The sequence below is a fragment of the Halictus rubicundus genome, chromosome 6 (genome assembly GCF_050948215.1).
Source record: "Halictus rubicundus isolate RS-2024b chromosome 6, iyHalRubi1_principal, whole genome shotgun sequence".
Lineage (NCBI taxonomy): Eukaryota > Metazoa > Arthropoda > Insecta > Hymenoptera > Halictidae > Halictus > Halictus rubicundus.
This window is the reverse complement of record NC_135154.1, coordinates 19,243,165-19,269,451: the sequence shown is the minus strand read 5'-3', so window position 1 is coordinate 19,269,451 and position 26,287 is coordinate 19,243,165. Positions and strand designations below refer to the sequence as shown.

Here is a 26,287-nt window from a genome sequence, read left to right as displayed (position 1 = left end):
AAGGTCATTTATATATTTTACCTACACTGTTGTTAGGGTGTTGTGCACTCCGAGTGTACAGTAAGGTTAATGCCATTTATAGTACAAAGGACAAACGACAAGGCTAGTAATAGTGTGAACAACCTGTATATCAATAATTTCATTTTCTATGAATAATTATACATGTATAAATAATTTACCAATACAACTAATATACTTGACAAGAAATTAACAATTTTTATAAAAAAATTTATTTTTAAAAACTAACAAGTTCAAAACGAAATTAATAATAAATGAATGTTATTCGCTATCCGACTCATTCTCAGTACTTTGAATGTGATCCCTATTCACGTTCTTCCAAACAATCTCGATCTATCTTTACATTCTTATTATTTTCGGATAGGTATAAAACATATAGTAAAAGCAAAATAAGAATAAATAAAAATGATTCACATATAATTATAGCAAAATTGTTTATTCATAGAAATGATTATTATATGATTATTAATAATAATTTCCATCCTCATATGCATACGCATTTGGTATCATACGCATTCTATGCAAAAGTAATGTATTTCATATCGTGATATACACGAGTATTGATTTTTCCAGTAAATTCTGCACCGCGGCTGCGTGCGTATCCGCAGAAATTTCTAACGGTGTCCAATCTTGTCTGTAGGTTGCCCGTGGCCAACACGGTCCAGCATTGGCTCGGGGTGTAGAGGGGAGTAAACGGTTTTGCGGTTTTTGACACTTGGCCTTTGTTGCGAGGACCTTCAAGCGCCTCTCAAGCGGCCTGTCGATACGCTCAGTCCTTATGAACAACGATTCCGACCGTTCAAACATCTTCGGCATCTTGACTGTCTTCTTTCTTCGGACGACCTTAATCTGTAGGGTGTATGGCGCCACTGTCGCCATTTCCCTAGGCCGCTCTGATCACGCGAGTTTCCACTCTAGTTTTGACCCAACGAACATCGAGCTTTGCGACGAGACTCGCCCTTCTTTTTCGTTTATCATTTGCCGTGATCGGACGTGTTTTCTAACTGCGCTAGTCTCTACTCTAGTATTTCGAGTCCACCACGGTCGTGTGTTTAATTTAAGAACGTGCTCAAGAATTCCTTTACCGCGGCTGGTCTAACACCAGTCTAACCCCAGTCTAACCCCTTGCCCTACGATTTATTTTATGGTTTCAATGATTAGAACTTTTTTGTAATTCTTAATTTCCTAAAAAAAAAAAACGGAGAAAATTCATATGTCTATTGTCTGCTTCTATGTTCTTCAATAGCTGTACATTAAAAACACCAAAACAGAATCTTATTTCGGTTTAAAGGAAATTAATATCACACATATTTATTAGACTCTGTTCAGAATCTTCATCACGAGTACGTTTCGATTATGTAGGGCAAGGGGTTTGTTATATTATCAGTTACTTTTTTCAAGAACCGGTCATTTTCACCACGCACGGTAAGTATAGGTATACAAGAAGCGTCGGTAGGTTCAGTGTTAAAATTTGCATTTAGTAATGTTGTTTTAGTAATTGTTGAAAATTAGAGATTTGAGGCTTTCACGGCCCGGCGTCATACAGTTTTGTCTGTTGAGGCTTTCGGGTGTAAGCCGTGTCCTGAAAGAAAAGATTTCCCAACGTTTCGCCGGTATTGCAGCTAGCTTCATCAGGGGGTCTCAGACACTCAGTATCAGTGTGTCTCGAGACCCCCTGATGAAGCTAGCTGCAATGCCGGCAAAATGTTGGGAAATCTCTTCCTTCAGGACACGGCTTACACCCGAAAGCCTCAACAGACAAAACTGTCTGTTGAAAATTGTTGCGCTGTAGAAGTAGACACAATTTCATATAACAATGAGGAAATCATTGAAAATGTTCCCGGTCGAATAAAATCTCTGAATTTTGGAAATAGCTCAAAGGTGGCAGCACGAATACAGTTTTGTCTGTTGAGGCTTTCGGGTGTAAGCCGTGTCCTGAAAGAAAAGATTTCCCAACGTTTCGCCGGTATTGCAGCTAGCTTCATCAGGGGGTCTCAGACACTCAGTATCAGTGTGTCTCGAGACCCCCTGATGAAGCTAGCTGCAATGCCGGCAAAATGTTGGGAAATCTCTTCCTTCAGGACACGGCTTACACCCGAAAGCCTCAACAGACAAAACTGTCTGTTGAAAATTGTTGCGCTGTAGAAGTAGACACAATTTCATATAACAATGAGGAAATCATTGAAAATGTTCCCGGTCGAATAAAATCTCTGAATTTTGGAAATAGCTCAAAGGTGGCAGCACGAATACAGTTTTGTCTGTTGAGGCTTTCGGGTGTAAGCCGTGTCCTGAAAGAAAAGATTTCCCAACGTTTCGCCGGTATTGCAGCTAGCTTCATCAGGGGGTCTCAGACACTCAGTATCAGTGTGTCTCGAGACCCCCTGATGAAGCTAGCTGCAATGCCGGCAAAATGTTGGGAAATCTCTTCCTTCAGGACACGGCTTACACCCGAAAGCCTCAACAGACAAAACTGTCTGTTGAAAATTGTTGCGCTGTAGAAGTAGACACAATTTCATATAACAATGAGGAAATCATTGAAAATGTTCCCGGTCGAATAAAATCTCTGAATTTTGGAAATAGCTCAAAGGTGGCAGCACGAATACAGTTTTGTCTGTTGAGGCTTTCGGGTGTAAGCCGTGTCCTGAAAGAAAAGATTTCCCAACGTTTCGCCGGTATTGCAGCTAGCTTCATCAGGGGGTCTCAGACACTCAGTATCAGTGTGTCTCGAGACCCCCTGATGAAGCTAGCTGCAATGCCGGCAAAATGTTGGGAAATCTCTTCCTTCAGGACACGGCTTACACCCGAAAGCCTCAACAGACAAAACTGTCTGTTGAAAATTGTTGCGCTGTAGAAGTAGACACAATTTCATATAACAATGAGGAAATCATTGAAAATGTTCCCGGTCGAATAAAATCTCTGAATTTTGGAAATAGCTCAAAGGTGGCAGCACGAATACAGTTTTGTCTGTTGAGGCTTTCGGGTGTAAGCCGTGTCCTGAAAGAAAAGATTTCCCAACGTTTCGCCGGTATTGCAGCTAGCTTCATCAGGGGGTCTCAGACACTCAGTATCAGTGTGTCTCGAGACCCCCTGATGAAGCTAGCTGCAATGCCGGCAAAATGTTGGGAAATCTCTTCCTTCAGGACACGGCTTACACCCGAAAGCCTCAACAGACAAAACTGTCTGTTGAAAATTGTTGCGCTGTAGAAGTAGACACAATTTCATATAACAATGAGGAAATCATTGAAAATGTTCCCGGTCGAATAAAATCTCTGAATTTTGGAAATAGCTCAAAGGTGGCAGCACGAATACAGTTTTGTCTGTTGAGACTTTCGGGTGTAAGCCGTGTCCTGAAGGAAGAGATTTCCCAACGTTTCGCCGGCATTGCAGCTAGCTTCATCAGGGAGTCTGGAGACACACTGATATTGAGTGTCTGAGACCCCCTGATGAAGCTAGCTGCAATGCCGGCGAAACGTTGGGAAATCTCTTCCTTCAGGACACGGCTTACATCCGAAAGCCTCAACAGACATAACTGTATGATGCCGGGCCGTGAAAGCTTCAAATCTCTGAGTGGCAGCACGAAGTTGTCGAAAGTGCTGTGTAACAACATTACTGTAAAAGCGTGGAAAATTGTGTGCCCCGACAAGCTCCATTGTCTTCTTATCAGTCCCCGTCACCCACTTGCCCGGGCAGAAACTTTCAATTGTACAGTAAAAATCGAGTGAATTTTTAAATCAACCCAATACCTGCGTGCCAACATTTTTCCGTGTATTGATCGCCGCTGTCGATGGGTCTCGCCGGGTGTTTCGAGGCACGATGTAACGGGAGTTGGCTGTAAAAGGGATGGGCAGCCGAGGGGTTGTGGAGGAAGAGTGGGCAGGGGTAGGGGGGATGACTCTCCCGGCTACATCGATCGGTTCCCCGGCGGACGAAGTTTCCAGACCTTTGTAAGTGCATTAGCTTGAAAACTGTGAGGTCGTCGACAGGATTCACACGACACTATAGCGGGTCGGTATAGCGAGATGCTCGCTGGGTAAATATGGGACAACCCGGGATGCATAATTCGCGTAAATTCCTCCCATCTCCGACTGCGTTCCAGTCGGCGGGTCGTGGCATCGATTCCGCGCGGATGTCGCGAGCTGATACGGAATATCTCAAACCGCCACGGGGTGAAAACGGCAATGTTATTAGAACTGTCATAATCAGCGCAGCCACGCAATTACGTCCACTTGTATTCCGAATGCGTCTGTGCCTTATATTTCGCAAACGAATTTGCATACCACGGGATTTTTGGTCCTGCGGAATTGTAGAACGAACGCGCCGCGACGTTTCCTTTGAATCCCTTCGAATTAGGTATACACTGTGTACAGATGTAACAATTTTTTACGAATTTTGCAATGTTCGTCGACGGTAGATCTTGTCCCTTTTTCAACTCAAAGGAGTATTCAAAGTAAATTTTAAACAATTTACCAGATTAGAAATAGTTAGGTTATTATAAATGTTTCAGAATCTTTTGTACTTGTTTTATATCATTTTTCGTGGCTGCCATGATATCTCAATGAACTGGTCAATCCTCTTCAAATTTTACATACATATAAAGCGCAAAGTGTAGAACGGTACTGAAAAAAGGATTTTTCGACAGCATGACAGTCGCATAAAGCAGAAATTCACTAGAACCGAAACTTTCTCAAACAATAAAAAATACACTATTGTCGATATTGACATAATTTTAGTTCACCAGACAAAGGGACCTCTACTTTACATCTGTGTCAAATTTAAAAAAGATTAATCGAGCCATTATTGAAAGAGCAGCCATAAAGACAAATTCCATAAAAATTACAATATGTTATTTTCAGCTGTAGCCAATAGCCCTGAAAAGAGCTGATTTTATTTTGGGTTCTTCTTGTTGTTGTTGCCTTCTTCTTCACGAATATTAATTCTTGTTGCGTTTCCAAATCCATGTACCCTGCTTCTCTGTGCCTATAAATCAGGTCTATAATATTGTGAGCCAATTCCATCCCATTCGTGGGTGTGTCCTGGTTATTGTTGCGGTGACAATATGTTTCCATCAAGTCAACGGAAATTTATGATACTTAACAATTTCTCAATAAATTGTTTAATAGCGATTTGTTGAGATGCGAGCCGACCGAGGTAATCAGAAACATTTAACTGAAAAATCGAGTGCGCCGTTCGTTTAGACGTCAGAATTTCTTCGCAATTATTCGGCTCGAAAATAATCGGTATGCAATCCGTGGTACGTGCGGTACCGCCTGCCGAATGGAGTAGTTATTTCCGTTAACGAAATTTCGCGGTATGTTTCGGACACTGTTGAATCGCGTGGTTAACGAATAGGGGGAATTTTAATGACGTCGGACGCGTGAGGACATTTTCAAGTGCTTTGATCAAAGCGATCGAGAGCTCGGCTTGTTATAATAGTTGTGGTCGACAGCGTGGTTAGATTGCTTCGGTTTCAATGCTGTAGAATATTTTAACGAATTGGATGCGGTGTGCAGCAAATGGGTATCGACTGTGTAACTATTTGTGGGGAACGTTCATCAGTAAATTCTGTAATGTGTAAATAACTGTTAACGTTGTATGCGTACGACGCGATCGATAGTCGACAACTGTCTAGTCTGCAGATCTTATGCACTAAAAATTCAAAGGTGCAATTAAAAGGAAGAGACAGATCAGAAGAATTTAAAAGCTTCGATCTGTCAATGTATGTCCCAGCTTATTAAAATTATTAAATGAATGGAGAAACTTCTGTTGGACACCTGTACATACAACGGTACATTGTATTTTTTACAACAATCCCCAGTCTAGTGATAACAGTAACAATATTGTATCCTACGGAAATTTAGTGTTCATTGGTGACAGTAAATTCATACTTACTGCTATGAGAATAAAAGTAATAGACTTGTCAATTTTCTTTCTGAAGTTCTATAATTTTGGTCGTCGATACCTAAACGTTCTGAACAAACATGGTGTTACATTCTAACTTGCGGAGGCTCCGGAAACGAATTACTTAGGGACAGTTATGCAAACGAGAATACCGACTACATAGAATTATGCAACAGGGCTCGCGCAGTTACGTTAACACGACGCTTTTGGATTTGATTGCAGGGTTTGTTTGCGAGAATTACCTTCCGGGAGCCATTGTTCATCGGCGGACCCGGAAACACAACCGGCTTAGACCGACTTCCGATAAGAACCGGATTCAAGGGCTGCGTCCGACATCTGGAAGCCAATGAACACCACTATCGTTTCCCTCTTGCGCCACAGGGAGATGCGACGAACGGCTTCGATGTCGGTGAGTACAACTTATCAACTAAATCGCGAGACTTGCTCCTTCCGATGATAGAACAACTTCCATAACATTCCCTTCATCCTCGGTACTTCCTCTGTCACAATATTATCCACTGAAACTGCTCGCAATCCTTCAGAGTTCCTCAGAGCCCACAATTTTGCTATTAGTTGGCAAGACGATTAATTGTCAAGCTTTATGGATTAGTTAGTATCCACTGGACTTGTAATCTCGCGTAAAATCCTAGAAAGTTCCTCTTCTCAAAATATTGTTGCAAGTAAAAATACTCGGCACTGGTCCTAAACAGAAAATCAGCGCAACTCAATTGTACGAATATTTTACAGAAATCTTATAATCTCTTGTCAAATAGTAGAGAAAAGAATTGCTTTTCCACAAGTACTGTTGCAAGTAGAAACAACCAGGACTAGTCGGACAGAGAAGATCCTACAACCCAAGTGTAAAAATGCTTTACAGACGTTCCAGAATCCATTGATCCTATAATCTCACGTCAGATACTAACGAACTGTATTAGGGTCAGAGTATGCAGAGTAAACAAATGCAATGTTTTCGTAGCAGGTACCTTTTTAAAAATTTGAAAAAATTGAGTTCATAGCCGCAAGTGTCTCCTTTGCGAACTTGTTTTTAAAAAAAGCGGACACTTTAAAATTGACGAAAATAAAATTACTTGAAGTGAACGCTGCACTTTGATAGACAAAGCTATGATACTTTCGCGCTGCTTTTAGCGTGCGCCAGCCGTGCGAGGCTGTGTATCAAAGTGCAGTAAGCGCATTAAATCCTGTGGCGCTGTGTAACCGCTCGCGTCTGCCGTCGGATACCGAAATCATTTTAATTTCACCATTTTTCCGGAGTTTATCGTTAGGTCTGCCGAAGAAAGAGGAAGAATCGTGAAATACGGCCATATTTTTTCAAATTTTTTCACACTTGAACCGGTGGTAAAATTTGGTAAACAAAGATATCTCTAATATTTTTGAATTAAGAAATGACATTCGCGTATAAAAAAATGAATTATTTCAGAACAACAGTCTTTTGTGATGATGATAAGAAAGAAAGAAAATGTTTCTACCTTCAATAATAACTGTGTTATCAATTGTGTTCTCGTAAAACTCGTCCAAAGTGGCAAACTTTGATGCTCTGTATGTTTTAAACAATTTCGAAGATTACAAAATGATGGCCAAAACGCCACTTCCCATTCTCACGTGGACTATATAGTATACTTCAATGTCATCAAAATTCGAAACATACTCCAAAAAAAAAAAGAATAATCGGATTCACATGCAATGCCCCGTCTTGTATACTCTGACCCTTTCCAAGCAGTGTTGGAAGTAGAAACATCCGGCACTAGTCAGACACAGGAGAACGCACAACCAAAGTGTACGAATATTTCGCAGATATTCTAGAATCCACGTAATAAAATTCTAGGATCGTCTATATAGACCAAGACAGACGTATGATCAGACAGCGGATCATTATGCAAAATAGAAATCGTCTGTATAAATTAGAGAATACAGATGGATGGTAAGCTTTGTTTCGCATGGGCCACAATTGAAATTAGATGAAGCAGTAACAAACACGAGTTTCCGAGTGAAATTCAATCAAGCGCAGATATACCGCTGGCAGCTGAGGTACAGCTTGGGTCTCTCGTGTAAAGCAATCATCCTAAAACGGGGCGTCGACCGAGGATTCGCACGTTTCCTATCTTGTCGCGCCAACAACGTCCGGAGACCGGTCAGTCGACTACGAAATCTGCATTCAAAGGCTCAAGGGGATACGTATAATCCTTCCGAGCGTAACCTCCCTTCGGGGGGCGGGAGAATTAGGTTTAGGGTTCGAAAGAGGGGGGTTGAGGGGAGACAGCTTTTAATGGGGCCGGCATTGTTTGAAGTCCGTATACGTATGCAAGGGTGAAAACCTTTCGAAACTACCGCTTCAATATTGCAATAAGCTGTTTAGATTGTGATCAATTGTGTTTCCTAAAAGTCCAATCTACGTCTGTATAGAGCCCAAATTGCGAATTTCTACCTCGTCGTGGAGTAATTTGTAATATTCGGCAGAAAATTCGAATTCTGAAGCAAGTATGACGTGACAAGATGGCTGCCGCTGAGAGATTCTCTTAATTTCGAGAGATTTAGTGTTCGTATCGAAAAAAAGGCTCTATACAGACGTAGCAAAGACATGTACAAACACGGTAGTATGCATTTTTAATTAAATGTCTAGAAAAGAAGGCACAGCGTAACATAGCGCGACAGTCAAGGCCAGATGCCTGCCGGCGCCCTTAAGGGCTCGGTTTCTGTCGATAGATGTCCGACCACTCCGCCGTCGTATTTCTTCATTCTCGGTGCAGAATGCACAATAGATCAAAGGGGCCGCGCGCATTACCCGAGGCCATTGCATTTTTTGGTCGTCGAGAGGACCGCGCGCGCACGCGACCCTCCTCCACGAAAGAAAAACGACCCCGAAGATCGCCGCGGGGTCGAAAGAGGAATGTGCTCGCTTTGACCTTTTCCAGAATATAAATTCTCTTTGCTGTGCTTGACAGAACAATCGTTCTTTGCAAGACATTCTTATTATTGCTATTACACGTTTCATATTATTGTGCATTATTTTCTATCTTTTCCTTTGATACTTTTGTCTTGGGACTCGCATTGAAACTTGTTCCGTTGATTCAGAGTCGGCGGTGGCCTGTATCTTGATCGTGGCAAAGATGCAAGTGCAGTTCGTTCAGTTAGACGCACTGTTGTAATCACCTCTTTTCTTCTTTTTATTATCAGTGGGACTATGAGTTGTCTGGTGTGAAACATCGTTTCGCAATGTAGCTTCTCACTGAACTGTTCAAGTGTTAATTTTCAGCGTTTAAAGAATTTTTGTTTGTTGCTCAGCGTGACATGAAAAACGTTGTGTAAAACGATGCACTTCGATATGATCATTTTAGTCATAAAATAAATTCGTGATCCCTCCTCAGCATTGTTAAGCATCGCATGGATGTAAAAATAAAATTTTTACATAGGTAAAAGTCGCATCAGACTCTCAATAAACTGTTTCATTGTATGAGTATTGAATCGAGTCTAGATCAAATTATTAAATTGCCAAGAATTGCATTGGAGTCTAAATAAAGTGCCTAAATTGTCAAGAATGGTATTGAAGTCTAAATAGAGTGTTTGAATTGTCGAGAATTTAAGAATGTAAATAAAATGATTAAATTCTTAAAAATTTCGTCTGAGCACACACAGCATTTTGGAATTTCGTAAGGGTTGCACCGGAGTGAAAATAAAATAGTTTCTCTTATAAATAAACAGCATTATAAACAAAAAAATAGTTTCTCGTAGCATCGATGAACGAACCTTTGTGCACAGCATCGATCCAGGTATTTGAACCTCGTTATCTCATTATCAGGCAGGTTATCGACGTGACGCTCTAACGAAATTCATCTGGTTTGCATTAAAAACGCGCAGGTGGGGGTGGAATATATTCCCCGGTGAATGTGACACCTGTTGTGTACCGCGATATAGGAGTTAATTCGAGCCCCCGATACAGGTTTGGCCGCACCGAAAACAAAATGCAACGGCGGCGCAGCTAATTATGAACCGTGGTATTTTAACGTCTCCATTACTGTCTACCGAAATTGCAAAATCCGAATGAATAACGCGAGTCCCTTCTTCATTCGATCCTCGTCTTCTCCATACGAACACACTTGTTACGAGTATATTAAGAAATCGTCGTTGCAATTTACGAGAACGGTGTAAACAACGTATCCACGTCTACGAGCAACCGTAGAAATTGTAATTACTCACGAAAGTAATTTTACATAGTCTATCTACGCGCGAGAGAAATTGTCGAGAATTATTTCCTGTGAATAAGCATTTGTAGAGAACTTGTACGAATGATGGGACCAGCATTACGCTGCGAACTCCTGTAAGAACAATTATTCGAGTTTAGCATGACAGAAGTAATTTCAGACAGGCGGAATAAACGAGAGCAATTTTCGAGAATTATTTCGAACTGTCCGTTGTATTTGCAACGTAAAGGTCGGTACGATTTATTGAAGTTGGCATTATTATTGCTGTGTGCTAGCACAATTATCAAAACTTTGTAGAATATAATCTTGTTCTGCACCAATTGCAGGAACCAGATGCACACAATTTTAACACTATACCTACGGAGCCTTAAAAGTAACTGATACATGTTGTCTTATAAAAATGACGAGATTGAATTTATTTAGATCTTTATAATCTCAGTAATTGTCAAATAAAAAATCTGGAACTGGTCACTATGACCGGCGGTGGTAGGTTTAATGTTTTTTTATTCTTCGATCGTCTTAATTTTTCTCCTGTTTTAAATTGCACCAGCCCGTTTTCATTCTAAATGCATAAAATCCGCAGTATAGTTGTGACGTTCGGAAACGATTTTCTTACTTCAAGGGGCTGAAATCTACCGTTAAAAATTCGGCTATTTTTCGATTTCGCGTGACAGCTATTAGGGAAAAATGTTCCTCGCGAAAGTGGTTGTTTTTAATGTGGACTATCTTCTGGTAAGACATTTATCAATTGTTCCGGATAATGGAGCGTCGAGTCGCAAAAGAAAACTCTGTCGAATCGAGCATACTGGGAAAGCGCATTTCCAGCTTGTCGAGGTGCATGAATAAAAATTTCCATGCATATTTCGCGGCACGGCAAGGATCGTGGAAACCCGTTCCCGACGAAATCTTTATCGAAACGACGACGAGATGATTGCCCGAGAGACGTCGAGGATCTCGCGGAATAAGCTGCCGCCTGTTTGCTATTCCGCCGCGAGTTAATCGGATTACTTTCGACGGATAAAATACAATTCGGCCGAAAGAAGCGACGGCGGAGAGGCGGCCGCGATAAAAGAGGAAGCCAGGTGGAAACGTGACTCGTATGGACTCCGTAATAATGAATGACCCAGACGATTTTCGAAGTCGCTCGGCCCCGGAGAATCGAGGTTATCCGAATCGACGAGGGGTCGTCGAACTCTCGGGGTCTTTTCCAGAACTTTCTCAATTTACCTCGTTTTTTCTTTATTTTCTCTCTCTCTCTCTCTCTCTCTCTCTCTCTCTTTACCCAGAGAAATTTCTTATGCATTAGCATAACTCCGATACGCGTGTTCCAAACGGCCGGAATTTCGCCGCTTTCCTCCCAAGTTCGACCCTACTTTCTCGTCGAGTAGTATTGATTTCTCACTTCGGCCGATCAATTTCGCTGATGCAAAGTCCGGAATAAGACTCGCGGTTATTTCCGAGGCAGAAAATTGATCTATTAGAACGCCGGAAGCTTTGGAAGTCGCTCTTCTTCCTCTTCGTGTGTGCTTTACGCGAGGCACGTAACTTGGTCACCTTGAATCACTTCTACATTATACAGGGACAAATTATCTCTGCAAGTGTTACATGGTATCAAGGGGGCATAACGTGTAAATTACTATTTATTTAACGTCTTATGCTGATCCGCAACTCTGTCTCCCAGGAACGTCGTGCGTGCCCGGGGATGGCACAAAGCGATTATAGTGGTTCGTACCGTTCGTGCTTTCCACGGAATCCAGTATAATGGCGTACAGTACTTAAGTGATTAAGGTATTATCGTCCCAATATTTGGTTATGGTTGCCCACGCTGTTTGGGGTTGCTAGGGCTTCCGTCACACGGAGTCCAAACAAATGGCAACATTTTTGTTGGTGCTGAGGTATTTCAAGGTATCAAGTACTGCAACTTGACGCTCTCACCAGCACACGTTGCGAAGAATTAACCTAATTGCCGGGAACCAGCCTCGAGTTTCCCTAATAAGAACACTCTGTGCTGTTTCAGAGAGTCATGGCTACTGTCTAGAGACATTCCGTGGATAGGTTGTCTAATGTTTGAAACCTCGTACGAAGTTGCAGACGAATTGTGCAAAATTACTTTGGGAAATTTTAGTTAACTTGAATTGGAGCTTATGCGCGCGCGAGCAGCGTAACGATGTTTTAGTGAGGCTGAGTTGCTCTCTGGATTTCCTCTTGTTGTGAAAGTGTTACTTAATTACACCCGCCTCGCAAGCAGTAGTCCCGAAAAATTGTTCTTCGTTGAGATATTTAGATTTTTGCGTCTGATTTGGTGAAAAATATTTTACCATAATAACGTACAATACGTAACAATATACAATATATAATTGTTCACTTCATTGTATAATTATTAGACTGCGAATTTTTAGGCACTTGTCTACATTAACTGCTACTACATTAATAGTTTAAAAATATTCCCACTCTTTGATTCTTTTAATCTCTTCACTGTTTAAAACTGTAATCAATTTTTCCGTAAAATCATAGAATCCGTAGTTTACTAATTATTAGTAAAATCGATGTAATAAGCAAACAGATCAATTTGTTTGGTAGTTTGACTTACACCATTTTCATGATCAAAAAATGTTAAGATACCATAAAGGATTGAATAATCACTAAAATAAATACAATATCAATTAAGGCAGAAGAGTTCATTTGAGGCTTATTTTTCTTATCCGAATGGGATGTAAAATTAAAAACAATAGTGATTCTGGGTTGCGGAGGTATTGCTTTCAAAGTGGGAGTGAATATGCAATTTTTAAAAAATGTTCAATTTCCGAATTAAATTTTCCTAAATGATCGAAATATCACGCTGTGCGGAGCCTCGGTGAATGAACTCGCGGAGTTTTTGTCACAGTTACTGTTACCCAAGGTATTTCCACAGAGTTTTATTGTCTACCTCTTCGTAACTCGGTTTTTTCGTCTCTTTCTAATGAATCCAGGGAAGTTTGGATCGATAACTTTCTTCGAGAAGTTACCTTTATTCCCCGGTGCTCCCGTCCAGTCCCGTTTCTGTAACTTCTTCGTGTGCTTCGGTCGGAATTTCGCCAGATATCCTCGAGAACAGTTGTTCGAGGAACGAGGATGCGTTTGCACCACGTTGTTCGAGAAACGAAAATACTGCACACAACAAACGGGAACTTCGATAATTGATCTTTTTCCCACGAATTTACCAGATGCTCTCCAATATAGGAACCGTGTATATACGTGTGAATATCTGCTAAACCAATCATTTTTCGACATACTTGTCAAGAGTTTTTCAATTGAAGAGCTCCGGGCAACAAACGATCACCTCTCGATTTCGACGTGACAGTAAAAGAACAAATTTTTTCAACATTTCGGTGCAACAAACGATCATATCATGAGACATTTGTGACCGGTTGTTGCCCCGAACGACATGAAACACTCCCAAAAATTTATTGTTACTCCTATAGATCCGTTCAGAGTAACAAATGGTTAACTATTTTGAACTTTTAATGCATTAACTGAAAACATTAGAAAACAATTAACTAATATTATATTTTATTTAACATAATTTCATAACTAGACATTTTTTTACAAGAAGTACCGATGATATATGTGTTTAGTAGTAATCCTATTGAATACATTTTATTGCAAAATGTAATATAGTAATTGTAGAAAAAAATTATATTATTTTATAACAAAAATTTTCACCACCGCGCCTAAGTTTGTTATACCAATCATGATGTGCCGATAGTATGTATTTTGATACTTATTTTTTTACACCATCCAATTTTTTTATATTACATTCACTGTCGTTTTTCATTTTTCGTACTCGTATGACTATCTTTACTTGGCGCGAATGTCGAGTACAGTGAATTCTCGATGGACTCGGCGATGATGGGACAGTCGGAGTTTATTTACCAGAGGACCGGTTAATATAAAATTCCACTCGGTGACAGGGCCATTAAATTTGTTTGTCGAGAAGCAATTCCGCATACCGCGGGGAGGAACGATGACAGTACCCCCGGCCCGATAATTGATTAACGCTTGATAATTAACGTTGGTCCTTGATGCAGAGGCGGCGTTCGACGCGCGATTAACCGGCACTCCTGTCGACTTTGATCGCTCGACTAATTACTCAACACACGAAAGCCTGTTCCCCGTTCAGAATTTCATTGAACGCATTCCCCCGCATTGTCCACCGTCATTGTCCTTTGTCAAAGTTAATCAGTGTCGGAAAAAGGGAGGAATTCCCATCGAGTGGGAAGCATGGCTCAAGTTTCCAAGGGACTTTGAATTTTTTAGGAGGGAGAGTTTTGATGGAACGCTGCTGAAATTGCGCCCGCGATGAAACACGATGGCGCGGGAGGTAGTTCGGTCCTTGGATCGTCCTGCGTTAAAATCTGAATTTTGTCCGTGGGAAGCTTCTGAAATTCAGGGAAAATTCATTTGTTGAAGAGGGGATGGCTCCTTGCTCGATTAAAATGATAATTATGGGAACACTTCCGAAAAATTCGAGAACATCGACAACATTAGGTGGTCGCATGCGAAATGTCCGATTTTGTGCTTACTGTGATCAATTAGTAGACTGCGGATTTTATACATTTACGAAACGAATGAATAAATAAAACACAAAGCGTAGGTTGGGCGAATTTAAAAACATTACTACAACATTTTTGACTTATTCAAATGATTAAACGAGGGTTTCTCATTACGGTTAAACTTTACTTTACGGGACAACAAATTTTGGACTATTTTCATAGTTTTCTGTAAATTTTGACGAGAAAATGCCAAAAATCACTGGTTTAAAAGTGAAGCGTTTCAAGCATTTTTGACAGGTAAGGGGTAAGGCTAACGGATAAGTGTTTTGATATTGACTTAGGGTTTTCATTTTGCATAAAAATCCGCGTAGGGTATAATCATCCTTGAAAGTATGAATATTGTGTCAAAACCTTGGTGTCACATACAGTAGCAGTACAACCGGGCAAGGGGTGATTCTACGTGTAGAAATAAATCGAAAAGAAAGGAATAACATTTTTTCGTTTGATGCCTCGTTTTCTAGAAAATTTAGTTTAACGTCAGCCTCGCGTGCTTCAGTATACGCAGGAAGTAGAATTGGTTTGTCATGATCAGACGCGTCAGACGATTCCTATCTGATAGCACACGTGTCATTTTCAAACTCGATTTTCTCGAAAACGAAGCTTCGAGTCGAGACGAAAATAGAATACGTACTCCGTTCGATTCGTGAAAGAGAGAGAGAGAGAGAGAGAGAGAGAGAGAGAGAGAGAGAGAAAGAGAGAGAGAGAGAAAGAGCAGTCAGGTCTCGAATAGAGAAGCGGTTGAAAAGGAGCGATAAGTAGCTTTCGAAAGCATTTCGAACTATTTCGAGTACGCGGGTCTTACCTTGACTCATATTGATCGGGGGACCGAATTAAAGCGTTTCTAGACTGGCGGCGAGGCCACCGGAAACTTAGCTTTAATTTCGCTCAGGTAAATCCGGTTATTTCGGAAAGTAATCGGCCCCTTGTCGTTGCAGTCGTCGTCGTCGAGGCGTCCCGACGCCCGTCTTGAATACGGACGAAACCGGATGCCATCCTTTCCCGTCGGATGCTTTCGTTTCGCGTCCCTCTCACAGCGACTCTTGAATTTTATTTCGTCGGGGAATATGTCCCCCATACGACGCAGACGTGTCCAATATTTTTATTCCGCAGCGAGCTTCAACGCGATTTCCTGTACGTACGCAGCACACATCGTCGATTGCGAATTTCTAGTCTCGGGACTTTTGCTTCGCGAATTTTTTGAATCCGTCAGAATTTCTTGCACTTTAAGGGGGAAACTTGTGTAAATGGCCTGTTTCTCAAGAATTTTTCTTGAAAAATGTAACGCGTAGATTGATTTAAAATGTAGGGTATCATTTGTTAACGTTATAATGCAAACAAATATATTTTTTATAAATTTTAATCGTCGATATCAATGGTGCAATGCGCCGTGCAAGCTACAGTCTACAAAAATGATCTCAAACAAAAAAATTAACAAATACCAATGTGTTTATTTTCCCGTCAACATTCAAGAATTGTCATCATGTATTGTTCCAACTGGTCCAGACAATTTTTATTCTGCATAAAGATCTGCTATCTAACGATGAAGATAAATTTATACACCTGGTGACATCCATATATGTGGGAAGTTTCGACGAGGTGAAATTTGATAGAATGGTGTCGGGAAAATTCCCGGCGTGTTTCAAAATTATCGGAGCGTACGAGCGTCGTAAATTAAATTTCACAAAGTAGACGAAACATTCCCTCCAGAAAACTGCTCGTTGAATGTGCTGTAGCCCCTGGGGTGCTATCACGTGTCGTTGACTTTGAAATTTGTTGTACTGTGCTAAAACTATCCGAAATTCCATTTAACATATCAAGTTGCTCATACTACACTCCTTCAAAGCGTTAAAAATAACCAGAATTTAATCTCCCGTTTCAACATCACATAAATACTCCGTGCTCCTCCTGAATTATAATATACATAGACTTTCATCTATTTTTTAGCATCTTATTGAAATAAATACTCTGTGCCCCTTCAGAAATAATATACATAGACTTCTATCTATTTTTTAAAATCTCATAGAAATAAATACTCTGTGCCGCTTCAGAAATAATATAAACTTTTATCCACGTATCACAAGCTCCCTATGATAATTTTCTTCAGAATTGTGTTCAACGATCGACGCAACAAACGTTAATTATAATTCTGAATTTTCGTGAAAAATCCTGTAAAGTGGAACCCATTTCCCGGCGCGAAAGTTGCATCAAAAGCGGTCACACATCGTAGACCGTAAAACGTTCCATCCATCACTGGCTGAAGAATCGATTTTTTAAAAGCCTCGAACACTGCAAAGTGATCTGATCTGCCTACGAAAAAAGGAGCACGGAAGCTTCTAGCACTTCCTAAAAAATTCACGATAAAATGGCGCGATCACGGTGACTAACGAAGCAGGCGGGAGAGCAGTATCAATTTTATGAATGCACCAGTTGACCAATTTATTAGTACATTGTTCGTCCATTTAATTATTATTAGAAAATCTGCATGAACAACGGCCGGAAATGGACAAGAACGCGAAAGAAACAGATTTATTCGTTACAGTGGGGCATTGTTTAGGGACGAAGTTAAATAAACCCTAGCAGCTTTCGACTAAGTGGAAAGACGCCGGTAAAACAATAACGCCATATTGAATTGAATGTTTTACGCGTCCAGAGAACCGGCTTAGCTATTCCGTCCGAACACGAAGCGATTGTACAGCGTATTCGATTTCCGATACCTGGAATAACCAGGACAAAAGCCGCGGTATTTTTGTCAAATATTTACCCGGCTGAGGAAAGGGGATCGATGTTTCTCGGCTCGGTGGATCCAGGTGCCTCCTGTGCGGATCTCTCTCTTTCTCGTTTTATCGAAGGGACGATTTTCTCTCGTAGCCTGCTCTCGCGAGAAAAGAATCGATGCGATTGATTTATTATTGTCGTTGCAGAGGAATGCAGCGCGGACAGGTGCAGCAAGGTGCCCTGCTTCCATGGAGGAAAATGTTTGACTACCGGCGGAGACACGGCCGTTTGCCTGTGCCCCCTGGGGTACACTGGCGATCTCTGCGAAACTATTGTTGACTTACAGGTAAGCACCGAATTATTATCGATTTTTCGCTTATTTTTATCGCAAGATCGCGTTGCGTTTGTTGCGATTTTTAATCGGCGATTGCATTTACCCCTTCGCGTACTTCGTTGCGCGATATTTTGTTCACTGAACTATAACCCTTCAAACATATGATTTGAACGAGTTTGTACTGTAATTACATACATGATGGTCCTTTTAAGTGAGGCCACCTAAATATCTCTTCGGTAAGAATATTTTTTTCGAAGGTCATTTTTTTCGGAGTTCTTTTCAAGGTCATCGGTGTTTTTTTGATACATAACCACATTTTTTTTTTTTATTGCATCGTGCAACCGATTGAAAAATACATTCAGATATGTATAATAATATGACCTTGATCTTCGAAAATTAAAGTTTTACCTAGGACTGATGTGGAATATCTTCGGCCGCGACTCCTGAAAATATTTATTATTACACTAAAAATATCGATCGGCAAATGTGTGTATGTGTAAACTGTTAAAACAACGCTCACTTTCTCTTAAGTTATCATCAGAGATATAATTGTTTGAAATCGGCAGTGAAAACAGAAATTATTTTTGGTCGTGGATCGAGGGTGGAAGGATGTTTCTCGGATATTCTTTTGCACAAGCAACGACAGCTTTATCGGGTCGGGAAAAGCGAAACGAGATTGCGGGGGGACTGTTCGGCACATCGGCGAAACACGATAAGTAAAGTTGGGGGATGTTTTCCGTGTGACGCGCGGGAAAATGCATCCGCCGGTGGGATCCTTCGAGCCGCTGGTCTTTCGCATAATACGGGGTCACTTTCCTGCGGGGTCCCGCGGGATCAGGTTATCACCAGGATGTCGCCTTTGCTCCCGAGAAAAGGAAAGGAGGGCAACGTTGCGTCAGGGGGTCGTAAGCATCGACCAAGAATGCCCCGGGTTTCTCGCCACAGCTCATAAAACTTTTCTTTAGCTCGCCCCGCGCATGGATTCAATCATCCTTTTCCACGCCTTGATTTTTACCGTCCTCGTAAGATTACCGACGCTCACTCCTTTTTTATCCAAGTTTTTCAATAGTTTTCCCACTTTCGGAGAACTTCCCGACACGAAATCGTAATTACGTCGAAGTTACTCGCCGAGAACCGAGCTGAACCCCTTTGAATTATCCGATTCAAGATGAACGCGATAGTAACCACTGTTTAATCTCATTGTTAACGTTAAACCTTCCCCATATTCTCCAATTATTGAAATCTTAAAGATATACCCGTGGGCAATTCTTTTGGAAATCCAGGGTTATTTTTTCCACGAAATTATCACAATTTAAGTATCGATTATTTTTCGAGAATTACATCAGCGTTCGAACACTTTTTGGATCCATCTTTCCCAGAGAGTTTTTTCTAGAGAGCAGCCAATATGAAATTAGTCCGCGAAACGGTGGCTAAATGGGAACTAATTCGACGGCAATTAAAGTGAGAATAATTTCTCGCGGATCGTGGGAAATCGTGGGTGTTTTGAAGAAAGATTTCGCCTCTCCGCGTGTTTATTCCGAATAAAACGTATACGATCGATCAATGATATTCTTCTCGTTCGCGGAATAAATTTGATTAATCGAATAGCGTTTGCGGATCCGTAAACTTTGCGTTCGATCCTTTATGTCGCGGGGGAGGGATCGTAAGAACGCGGAACGGGCTTTCGAAGTCACCGACCGATAAAGCTTTCAGAAAATTTTCGATTGAATCGTCGGGAGTATGTATTATATAAAATTAAAGGGAAGGCGAACGGGTACTCGGAGTTCGAGAACGAGTTTGAGTTTCAAGTGACACTTGTTAACTCTGGTCCTTCGCGGCTGTTTGTCGGCCGAGTTTATAGGAAGTTCCGGTTCACCGAGAAATGCAGTTCTCCGGGCTACTGACGGGGAAAAAAAGAAAAAAAGCACGTTCTACCACACGGCGATGATCGATCAGTTCCCCGTGACATTTTCCAAGAAATTCCAGCTTCCGCGAGCTCATGCTCGCCGCGAGCCACGGGAATTCTTTGGGGAACTTCTTCGATTGATGTCGCAATTCGAAAAATGCGATACAGTCTCAATGATGGATCGGAAGTTAATTTTGTTCAGAAATTCGTGGCAAAATTTAATTTTTATTGAATTTCATCTTAGAGGATCCACAAAATCTAACACGATTTACATAATCCATGTCATGCAATTTCTGGTGAAGGCTAATGCGGTTCGGATGATGTTTCTGACGTGTGAGAATTCGTGATGCACTACTTTTGCTGACTTCAGATTCGCGCTGGCTCTGACGTACACTGATACGAGGATTATGATGTACCATTGCGACAACATTACCATTGCGTGACTTCCAGTTTCTTTGAATTTTTTACACAATCTTTCGAAAATCTTGTGTGAAGGGCATATGCTGTTTCGATATCTTTCACCGTACAAATTTCGAGCCGCAATTGCGTTTCTCTTACTTTCTCCATAAATTGGAAGCATCTCTAATTGTTCTTCGAATGAAAATTTTATATTAACTATCTTATGTTCACTAACTGAGAAACTGACTGACACCGAGAGACGTCGAAAGCCCACCAATGTTTAAAAACAATAGAATAATAGAATGAATACAGTCAAATATTTCAGCAACAGTAAGTTTTAGGAGAAGTACACTTTAGTACTTTTATACTCAGAATACGCCAAACTATCAATATCGAGCATAAAAACTTGGAAATTCTACTTAAAAAAACAAAGGTGAACTGTATATCTTCTCTACGCCTCCACTTGCAAGAGTATTATCTATCCGATATTATGTAGCTTTTTAAACCGTACAACTTCTGTAAGTAACATTTTCTCGTATTGTTTGAAATAACCCAGATAGTCAAGTGGACAGAGTTCGTGGGGCACACTGTATAATACCGATCAACTTGTCTTTTCATCCGCAGACGCCTCTTCGCGTATGCGTCGAAATATACGGCGGATTATGCTCGGATCCTCGATGTTATCGATTATAACGACGCCCGGAGCATTGAAGCTCGCGTAGACGAGCTTGCGCAAGTGTATCCGATAAAATTCGTATCCGCCTGCCGATCGATGTTACGTCCGGTACACTTGGAGAGTAATTCCAATAGCAACCGGTGTACGCGTAGAATTGATATTCCTCGACTCTTCTCCACGGTTTTTCCCTCCTTTGCCTTCTACTTCACGTTCCGGAACAGCCGACATTTAAATTTCCCGCACTCGTACCCTAACTTTCTTTGTAGTCTGCGGCGTGCTCCAGAATTGTTTCACGATTCTTCCGGAGTTTCTTCTGCTAATTTACTGGGAGTAATTTCTTCATGCTCAATTTTAATTATAAACACTTGTCCACGTACCCCGAAAAGCATTGACACATTAAATTTCTAATTTTCGTAAAATTCAACTATTATGATTTCCGAAAGAAAAATCGTACGACAATAAACTTTTGCTCGTTGTGAAACTTGAAGCTTCTACTTACACAATTTTTCTAATCTTTTCGCAGACGATAGAAATTGCAATTACAGCTTAACAAATCGACGGCGAAAGCAATCAAGTTGATCAAGTTTCGGGGGATCGTTGTAAAGAGGAAACCTCGATCTCTAAATCTATGGTGGACTCGCGAAAACCGCAAGACACTCGCGGAATCGTGGAGAAACTCGACGCTCGCATAAGAATATTCATCATTCCCGAATGGCAGCGGTGGATTTCCGGTTTATCCGGCTCGATGTAGTACACGGGATACAATTTTTATTTTTATCACTCGGCAACCGTGTTATACTTGTTCCCGTTCGTCTTAGCTTCTCGACACGGCGGCGTTTCTGTTCGATGGGATTTATGCGAGCGCCGCAATGGCGGCCGATCGCGGCGAAGACGCCCGATTTAATTTACTGTCGGTGTATCTACCGGCGGGGTGGGTTTCCTTCCTGTAACTATGTCGTTTTCGGAAATTGACGTCGCAAGATAACCGGGGGAGGGGGGGGGAATAAAGGGAAAATGAGGAAATATAACGGCGAAACCGAGGGAATAATGTCGTCGCGGCTCGAGGAGGCCACCGACGATTTTTCTCACTCCTCCGCTGAGATATCGCCCGATTTATGGTGTTCCCTCGCGGACTCTGTGATCGAGGGCCTCGATCCTACGTCCCCAGATCGTCCTCGAAATATTACACCAGAGAATAACGATATTTATACAGCGACGAGCCCGGCAATTGGCTCCGACAACTTCCCCTTTGGTGAAACACCTTGGAAAAAACTTCAGGTGGTTTCATTCTGGTCATCAGTGGATCTCATTCTATGAAAATGGCGAATCCATTATAATATCCATAATAATATATATTACTATAATATATTACTACAATATATTATTATATTAATAATTAACATTAATATGCAGCATGGTATTCAGAAAGTTTACAATTTTCTGTGACAATATCTTTTGTCATATTTTATAAGAAGATACACTGCATTTAATCAAATATTGTAATAGCTATTGCTGAAATGAATGCTGATAGCAAACGTGTTGATGCTCTCATGATTAAATGTTTCGCCTCGGGTTTCTAGATCACATCGTATTTCATGAAAATTGCGTTTTGTTGGAAATTTTGTTGCCGGACCATTCGAGCAGAATTTTGGAGTAGATGCGTGTACCGGGACTCCCGTGCTTTTAATTCTCGTAAATGGACCGCGGATGTTCATGCATTCGTTATTAGAATCACAAAAGCAGGGTGGGATAGAGTTAAAACGAAATTTGCTGCAGCTTTTTCGGTATCCTTGATATTCGGAAATTTTGCGGGAGGCGAATTTGTGTCTGGCACCGAAGAATCTAATTATTTGTTTTTCGAAAACGAAAAGTTTACTTTCATCTGTGCTGTTGATCTCTCCAGAGAACTGTCTGTCTGAATTGTTTTTAGTTCGTGAGAATTTACATTTTAGTATGAAATGGAAAGGAGTGCTTTATTGTCGAATATCAGTACCAATTTCGTTACGTTTTCATAAATTTCGCAATATGAACATAAAATTGTACACACGCACACATTAAGTATTTATAACGCAGCTGACATTTCCCGAAGCCATTGTTATCGCTTTTAATTAACCAAACAGTACACACATTTGCCCACGTTCGCCTGTTACACGTTCGCTCGGGCTTTTTTCCGTGATTAAATTTTTATGTGAAACAGCGAACAAACGAAACGTTTCGTCGAAATGGTTTTCATTTAACAATCTCGATGACCTCCAATCTGCAGCGGCCATGTTAATATACCGTGATCAATAGAAATTGTATATTCTTGAGAACGTCGATATTCTGGTTTATTTTTCGATTGAATCGCGATCAAAGATGTAATCATCACAGTTGCAAAAAAAAATGAAAAAATCATAAAACAACGGAGTTGAAGGATGAAACAATTTTGACTGACCGGTGACATTAAGTATCGTGACCCGAAAGGAACAGTCGAAACTTTCGGAACCATTTAATCGCACTTCCGCCAACACAGTGCTATCGCTGCCAAAGAGACGAGTAGCATAAAGTTGGCGCTCGCTCTTCAGGATCGCCTCTCAACGGTGAACCTTCCGGAAAATCTGGTAAATGGATTCTTTTGGTTACAGGTGCCATTGTTCAATGGATCGTCGTACCTCGCCTACCCGGGTTTGGGAGATACATCCATCGACTTCCTCGAATTTTCCATGGTATTTAAAGCAACTTCGCCGGAGGGTGTAATCCTCTATAACGGCGATCATGACGATGGCACCGGCGACTTCGTCGCCCTATATCTGCACAAATCATTCCTATTCTTTACCTTTGACCTGGGAACCGGATCAGCCAGTGTAAGGTAAGACAAATTCCTTCAAATGTTAGCCTCAAAACACTGCTAAACTCTTAAGCACGGCGCGCTCGTCCGCAACTCTGTCTCCCAGGGACGGCGCGCCTGGTCGCCAAAGGCACAAAAGCCACTATAGTGGTTCATACCGTTGAAACTGATGCTTTCCACGAAAGCCACTATAGTGGTGTACAGTGCTAGGTCACTGTAGTGGCGTACAGCAGGTTAACATCCCAGTTCGACATGTATATTTTAAGCCTTTGCAGATGGCCATTTTCTCAGGGTCATTTATCGGCAGACTGTGGATCTTTATGCAAAATTAAAAAAAATATGAGCTAAATAAAAATTTGTCTCTTCTTCTACTAAACATGTATGTCATTAATTGTCTGTAAATAGAAATAAAATTCTATTTTATAAACGAACGATGAACGACAAAGAAATAAAAAGAATAAATCGTAGTGGGGTTATTTTCATTCTTTGCATTCGAGTCGAATTTTGACTCCAACTCGGACACTTCTTTCGTTTTTATATTTCCACGAGTATCGGACAAGCTGAAAAGTTGTGTTGATTTGCACGGATTCTAGTCACTTTTATCTCGATACCTGGACTTTTCGCACCTAGGTCCGCGATCGCGAAATTTCGCGAATCAAACTGTAAACAGTCCGCCATAATATTCTCGAGCAAGAACCATCCCCGCAAGGGGTATAGGTGTTCCCTGCCCTCTTCCTTTCAATTTCCTCGTTAATCCTTTCGAGCCGGAGCCTCTATTTGATTCGTTTGCATGCCGGCCCCTGGCGAACGGATAAGAGACGTGAACGGATATTGTAATTTTATTGGGAACGCGCATACGGCAACTGAGGTGGAAAAGGGAAGGGTGGGTCGGTCGGATTATGCCTGCTTCGTTTGCGCTTGATTAAACGGGGAAATGTTTTTTAATTCGTTGAAAGTTCAGGGGGGTCTGATCAAGTTCACCGTCGGGTTCGGCCGGGGTACGTGAAACCGAAATCACCCTTTGTCCCCTTTTTAAGAGGGAGAATCAAGATTTCTATGGGTTCACCCTTTGAGCCCGTTCCTGGGATTATTATTCGACAGGGGTTTTTTTAAACGGACACTGGGGGATGAATGTGAACGTTTGTTCTTCTAGGCTGAGACTGTTGCAGAATGTTGCGAGTGTTTCTTATGTTTAGGTAATTTACAATGCAGAAGGTTAGTGAAGTGAGTACTTGTTAGAAGATAGGAGATATTGTACAATCGAACATCGAAACTGCTTACTTTTTAGAATATTTATGACTAATCAATGGAGTTTGTGTATTTACGACAAAAATGAGTAGGTGTAAATTAAAACAGTAACGACTTGAGAAGAATTTAAAAATACTGTAATATTATTTTCAACTTATTAAGTATATTAAGAAGTAACCATAGAAAGACGACTGAAGCTGTCAAAATAATAATAAACCACAGTAAGTAAAAGTAAAATTTTCTTAAAAACCTGAGAGTAGTGCTAACAAAAGGAAACCAATGGCTTCTTGCGAGGGCTATTCAAGAAAATAAAAAATTGAATGAAACTTTCACAATGGACAGACGAGATTCGACCACAAAGTAAAATCAAATATTTAAAAAAAAAAAACTTTAGGGTAGCTCACCGGAAAAAAACGGGCAGTGCACAGTGAGGTTCGGTTCAATATCGGAAAAATGTTCCGAGCCGACGCGACACGACGCGCGGTACGTGATCCCGTTGATTACGTCTCTTGTTACGCGTTGTAACGAGTTTATGCGGGGTGCGATCGATTAACGATCGGGGCGTCGAAAGAACCAGGCCCGATCGTTTAATCCGTGCGATCGCCGGTAACGATGTATCGGCGTCGATCGGTCTCATCGTGAATTAAGCCTTTGAATATTCATGACGGAAAATCAGTAGGTGCGTCCTCGAGGAAGAAGAGCACGGGTCTCCCTCGAGCCGAGATGTGATGTGGCTCTCTCCTCCAGCTCTCTCTCTCTCTCTCTCTCTCTCTCTCTCTCTCTCTCTCTCTCTCTCTCTCTCTCTCTCTCTCTCTCTCCCTCCCTCCCTCCCTCCCTCCCTCCCTCCCTCCTACTGTTCCGATCGGCTCCCTCCAATTTGTTCTCCCCATTTTCGATCGCCAGGATTAACCCTTTGCCCAAGGGAAATGCATGCTGCAGCCGTGGGAAACCTTTGAGAATATTCTGACGCGGTTTTCTTCTTGTTTGCTTGATAATTTGACGAGACTCACGTTGTCGTGTTTCGGTTTCCTGCGATCAAGTGCAAAATTGAACAACGAGACTGTTAGAAAAATCCTGAGTATGTTGAAAAATCAGTTTCCTGTTGTTTTATTGTCTCTAACTTCTTGATGCAACAATCCCCTCACATATTCACGCGATTATAAGTGAACGCGATTATAATTTGCTGCATTCAAGATCACTTCTTTAACTCCGTGTTCTAAAAGAGGGGTTAAAACTTCACCTTAGAAACTCAGAAATTTTTAACCTTTTTTTATGTAGTCCTGTAGATTTTGACGAGAAAATGCCAAAAATCCAAGTTTTAATTTTAGGAATTCACTGGTTCGGAAATTATGCGTGTTTAAAGTTGAGCTATTTTAAGCGTTTTTTGACAAGTAAGCCCACCGTTAAGCCAAAAGACGAATCGGAGAGGATTCGTTAAAGTTGAGAAACTATGATCT

The 26,287-nt window shown here is 41.2% G+C and overlaps 1 protein-coding gene across 1 annotated transcript in view; it reads left to right on the top strand.

The window, feature by feature from the left end:
* LOC143354813 (pikachurin) overlaps nt 1-26,287 on the top strand; it is a 294,755-nt gene that overhangs the window by 258,566 nt on the left and 9,902 nt on the right. The window contains exons 7-9 of the mRNA XM_076789159.1: nt 6,139-6,325; nt 17,647-17,786; nt 23,380-23,603. Coding sequence (XP_076645274.1) covers nt 6,139-6,325; nt 17,647-17,786; nt 23,380-23,603 — 551 coding nt within the window. The remainder of the gene's footprint in view (nt 1-6,138; nt 6,326-17,646; nt 17,787-23,379; nt 23,604-26,287) is intronic.